This window comes from Protobothrops mucrosquamatus, unplaced genomic scaffold, assembly GCF_001527695.2.
Source record: "Protobothrops mucrosquamatus isolate PMUCROS unplaced genomic scaffold, P.Mucros_1.0 scaffold_84, whole genome shotgun sequence".
Classification (NCBI taxonomy): Eukaryota; Metazoa; Chordata; class Lepidosauria; order Squamata; family Viperidae; genus Protobothrops; species Protobothrops mucrosquamatus.
Window position 1 is genome coordinate 244,948 of NW_015386160.1, and position 4,055 is coordinate 249,002.

Below are 4,055 nucleotides of genomic sequence, written 5' to 3' on the forward strand. Positions count from 1 at the left end.
GGCCTAGGGAATTTTAGCGGGGTTTTTTAGGGGATTTTTAAGGACAATTTTAATGATCGGCCTGTTTAAATATTTCTTTTTAATTCGGCTTTTAATTATTGTATTTGTATTGTAGTTTTTATGAGGCTGTTAGCCGCCCTGAGTCCCATGAGGAGAAGGGCGGGGTATAAATTAAATTAATAAATAAAATAAATAAATATGGGAATGCTATATCTTCTGTCATTCTCTCCTTCTTTGCTTGGGCAGGAAACCCCAAACTCTGACTTTCTTTATCTCTGCAAAAGTCCCTATGTTTCTCCCCTGGGGCTGAACATTGTATTATGAATTGCCTTTTTTCAACTGCCCCCATTTACCCCATCACATTCTCAACTTGATACTTTTCTCTTGTGCAATTCAGTGGGCTGCTCTCTTTAACATCTGGATTTTTTCTTATTGACAGTAAGATTGTATGATAGGCCATTAATTATAGTGTTATATTCCAGTTTAACAATTAGTGGTATAGCAGATTGTGATAACTACTGAAATACACCTAAAGACTCATGATAGCTAATGAATTAATGGGACTTTAGGTTCCTTTATTTGGAGGTTATCTCAATTGTCTTCAATGAGAGTTATTTCTGAGCAGAAAAGTTTTCATATGTGGAGGTAAATAAAAGACTCGAAATGAAGCAGAGTCAGCTACCTTGTTAAATGATGTTGGCCATTGGATAGCACTGTGATTGATGGAGACATAGACTTCAGAAGAGGCTTCTCTTTCTACACTCCCAATTTCCACCCCAGCAGTAGACTTGTTAGGAAAAACTGTCCAGTGGATGATATGAAAGTCAGCATTTTCATCCAAATAAATTCCATCCCTGGAAATATTCTGAAGCTGGAAGTTTCTCATGAATTGATGAAGCTGAATGACAAAGAAAATCACATATACACTGAGTCCTTATTCAATGTTTCTATGGCTATAATTCTGGACTGGAATTACTTTGAATAATTCAACTTCTTTGACTCAGCACTTTGGTCTGCAAGAGGATGATTCCAGATGTTAAGCTTCTGTCCCTACTTTTCTATGGAATACCAGATCTTTTTCACATATACTATACCTTTTACTTTCTTGAAAGAATCATTACATTCTCCTACAAAGTTCTAGTTTAGCATCACAATGTTAACAGCAACAACAAAAAACAAAATTACATAATGCTGACATTTCAAGAGTTAACTGAATGTCATCAGATCCAAATTTTTCTGTGATGCTGTATGAGATTTTCTTGATTTCTTATGCTTTACTTTTTTAGAAAGATCCTGCTTATGTGTGTTTGTACATATGTATAACTCAGACAGCACAGAATCATACTCTGTTTCCTATTCTCTGAAATGGTTCCTTTCTGGAGATCAAACTAACTGTAAATGGCTTACACATTGCATCCTATTTCAGTTCTCCCCTGTCCTTCAGGTGACACAGCTCTGAATGTGGCAAGCCTAACAGGAAATAGGGAAGGATGAGACTCTAGAAAGAGTACAGAGAAGAGCAACAAAGATGATCAGGGAACTGGAGGCTAAAACATATAAAGAACGATTGCTGGAATTGGGTATGTCTAGTTTAACGAAGAGAAGGATAAGGGGGGACATGTTAGCAGTGTTCCAATATCTCAGGGGCTGCCATAAAAAGAAGAGGGAGTCAAGCTATTCTCCAAAGCACCTGAAGGCAGGTCAAGAAGCAACGGATGGAAACTAATCAAGGAGAGAAGCATCCTAGAACTAAGGAGAAATTTTCTGACAATTAATCAGTGGAACAACCTGCCTCCAGAAGCTGTGAATGCTCCAGCGCTGGAAGTTTTTAAGAAGAAAGTGGACAGTCATTTGTCTGAAATCGTACAGGGTTTCTTGCCTGAGCAGAGAGTTTGACTAGATGACCTCCATGGTCACTTCCATCATCATCATCATCACCACCACCACCACCACCACCACTATTACTACTACTACTACTACTACTGCTTTCCATTGGGAGATACTGAGTGTCAGATTCTCTTGTTGTCTAACCCTAGAAAATCATATAAAGAAGTCACTGTCCATCAGATGTGAGAGAGTTTGTCCATACCCCCACAAAGGGGATAATAGAATTCCAAGCTTCTGCTGCTTCACCACCACAACCCCATTTGAGACAGGACAATTTGAGATATTTGAAGGCTTAAACACAGAACATAGAATAACAGAGATGGCAGGGACCTTGGAAGCCCTCTAGTTCAGATCTATAAGAAGTTAGAGGGGCTTAGCTTTGGGCTATGAATGGGACAAAGGTTTCATAGCAAAGTTGTCTCTTTCAAAGACTAACTATTGAGGCATCTGAAGTAATCCAAAATACAACGTTAGGATTAACTCCTTGGCTTGACAACTAGAGAAGATCAGCATGTGCTATCTTGGGATGAGAACTGAAGATTGATGAAGCATCCTGATGCATATTTAATTTCTAAATGGGGAAAATTGCCTTGTCACTATGGAAGTATGTCTTTTATTATAGCACCCCAGATCAGACAGATAGTTTAAATTTGGAAGGTTTATCCCCATAATCTCTTTCTCAACACTCTCAAATACTGCAAACAGGGCAACTGGTATTTAGAATCTCTCATCCCTTCTATTTCCTATATAATATTAAGGTATTGAAAGGGGAGCATCAGTGGAACCTTTAAGAAGTCTTACCTGCCATGGTTGTACAATTTGGAGCGACTGATGGTCTCCAACTTGCATCTTCCTGGTACTCAGTTGGGAGGAAGAGGCAGCATTGAGGACCAAGGCCACAGCTTGGATAGCTTTGGAAATAGAGGAGGCATCCTCAGACTGCATCCTTGCAACCACGTCATGGAGTCGGAATTCCCAGTTCTCTTTTTCTTTGCATCTTTCCCAAACTTTCTTAGACTTCACAGCCTTTGAGTAGGAACACTGGAATGCTTCCTTTCCAAATTGAAAGACAGCAGAAGAATATGAATTAAAGTCATAGTATTGTTTTTTTGCCTTTGTCTGGGTAAGGAAGGAAAACAAAGCATGTTTATGTTGGAGATCCACCCCATAGTCAAACATTGTTATACTTATATCTGTCAAAGTTGTTGCAATCCACACTTTCCCCCCAACGAATGCATTCTTTCTTCCAGAAGTTTGTATTAATCCTGATAGCATTGCTGTGGCCTGAAAATCCAGTTGACAAACTATAATTTTTATTTGACTGTTGATAAGAGAAAAAAGCTTTTGTCTTTTTCTTTTCATAAACATTTTTCCAAGACTTATATCCTTATTTGTTGCAGGGATTGTTTCTGAGAGGACAATGCAAACCCCATTTTTTATAGCTAGAGTTTCCAAGCTTCTTTTAAAGTTTTCTCCTCTTTCATTGTCCTGAGAAAGGAGGCCAATCCATGTCCACTGGAAATGCAGGAGCAGCTGGACAATGGCTGAGCAAGGAGGTTCTTGTTTTGGGGTCATCCGGCAGAAAAAAGGAAAATGATGATTTTTCTCAGGAATGTGGCTAACACCATAGTTGATCTAAGATGAAAGAGAATATATTGGTAGTTTGTGCCAACTTTTAATGATAAAAATCAGATGTTTAAATGTAAGAGCCACTGCTGAGAGAAGTTTACAGAAAACAATACCTACATGAAACTTGTTAGCTCCCTTGGTTTTTTCATCTCCTGTCCTGTTCACTCCCTTTGATGCTAGGCAGCTCTCTCCTAATTTGTCAGTGATCCTCATGGATGAACCTCATGCAAGTACATCCTTCTGGTGAAACTCTACCCATGCAACTAATAGAGTGGATGCAGTGGGGCAATTTTGTTGCCAACAACTAAGGCTCACATTTGCCCTAACACTCTAAGGATCACCCACATAGTAAGTAGTCAGCAAATAATCCAAATAGATATGAACATCTTAATACTTTGGAACAGAAAACTCACCTGATTTACCAGGGACACACATACACAATTACAGAGAGAGAGACAGAAAGAGAGAGAGAGAGAGAGAGAGAGAGAGAGAGAGAGAGAGAGAGAGAGAGAGAGAGAGAGAGAGAGAGAGAGAGAGAG

The 4,055-nt window shown here is 39.0% G+C and overlaps 1 protein-coding gene across 1 annotated transcript in view; it reads right to left on the reverse strand.

Moving 5' to 3' along the window:
* LOC114922435 (vomeronasal type-2 receptor 26-like) overlaps positions 1–4,055 on the reverse strand; it is a 14,896-nt gene that overhangs the window by 3,360 nt on the left and 7,481 nt on the right. Inside the window, exons 3-4 of the mRNA XM_029283783.1 lie at positions 2,689–2,940; positions 683–898 (exon numbers count right to left, since the gene is read on the reverse strand). Of these exons, the coding sequence (XP_029139616.1) occupies positions 683–898; positions 2,689–2,940 (468 nt within the window). The remainder of the gene's footprint in view (positions 1–682; positions 899–2,688; positions 2,941–4,055) is intronic.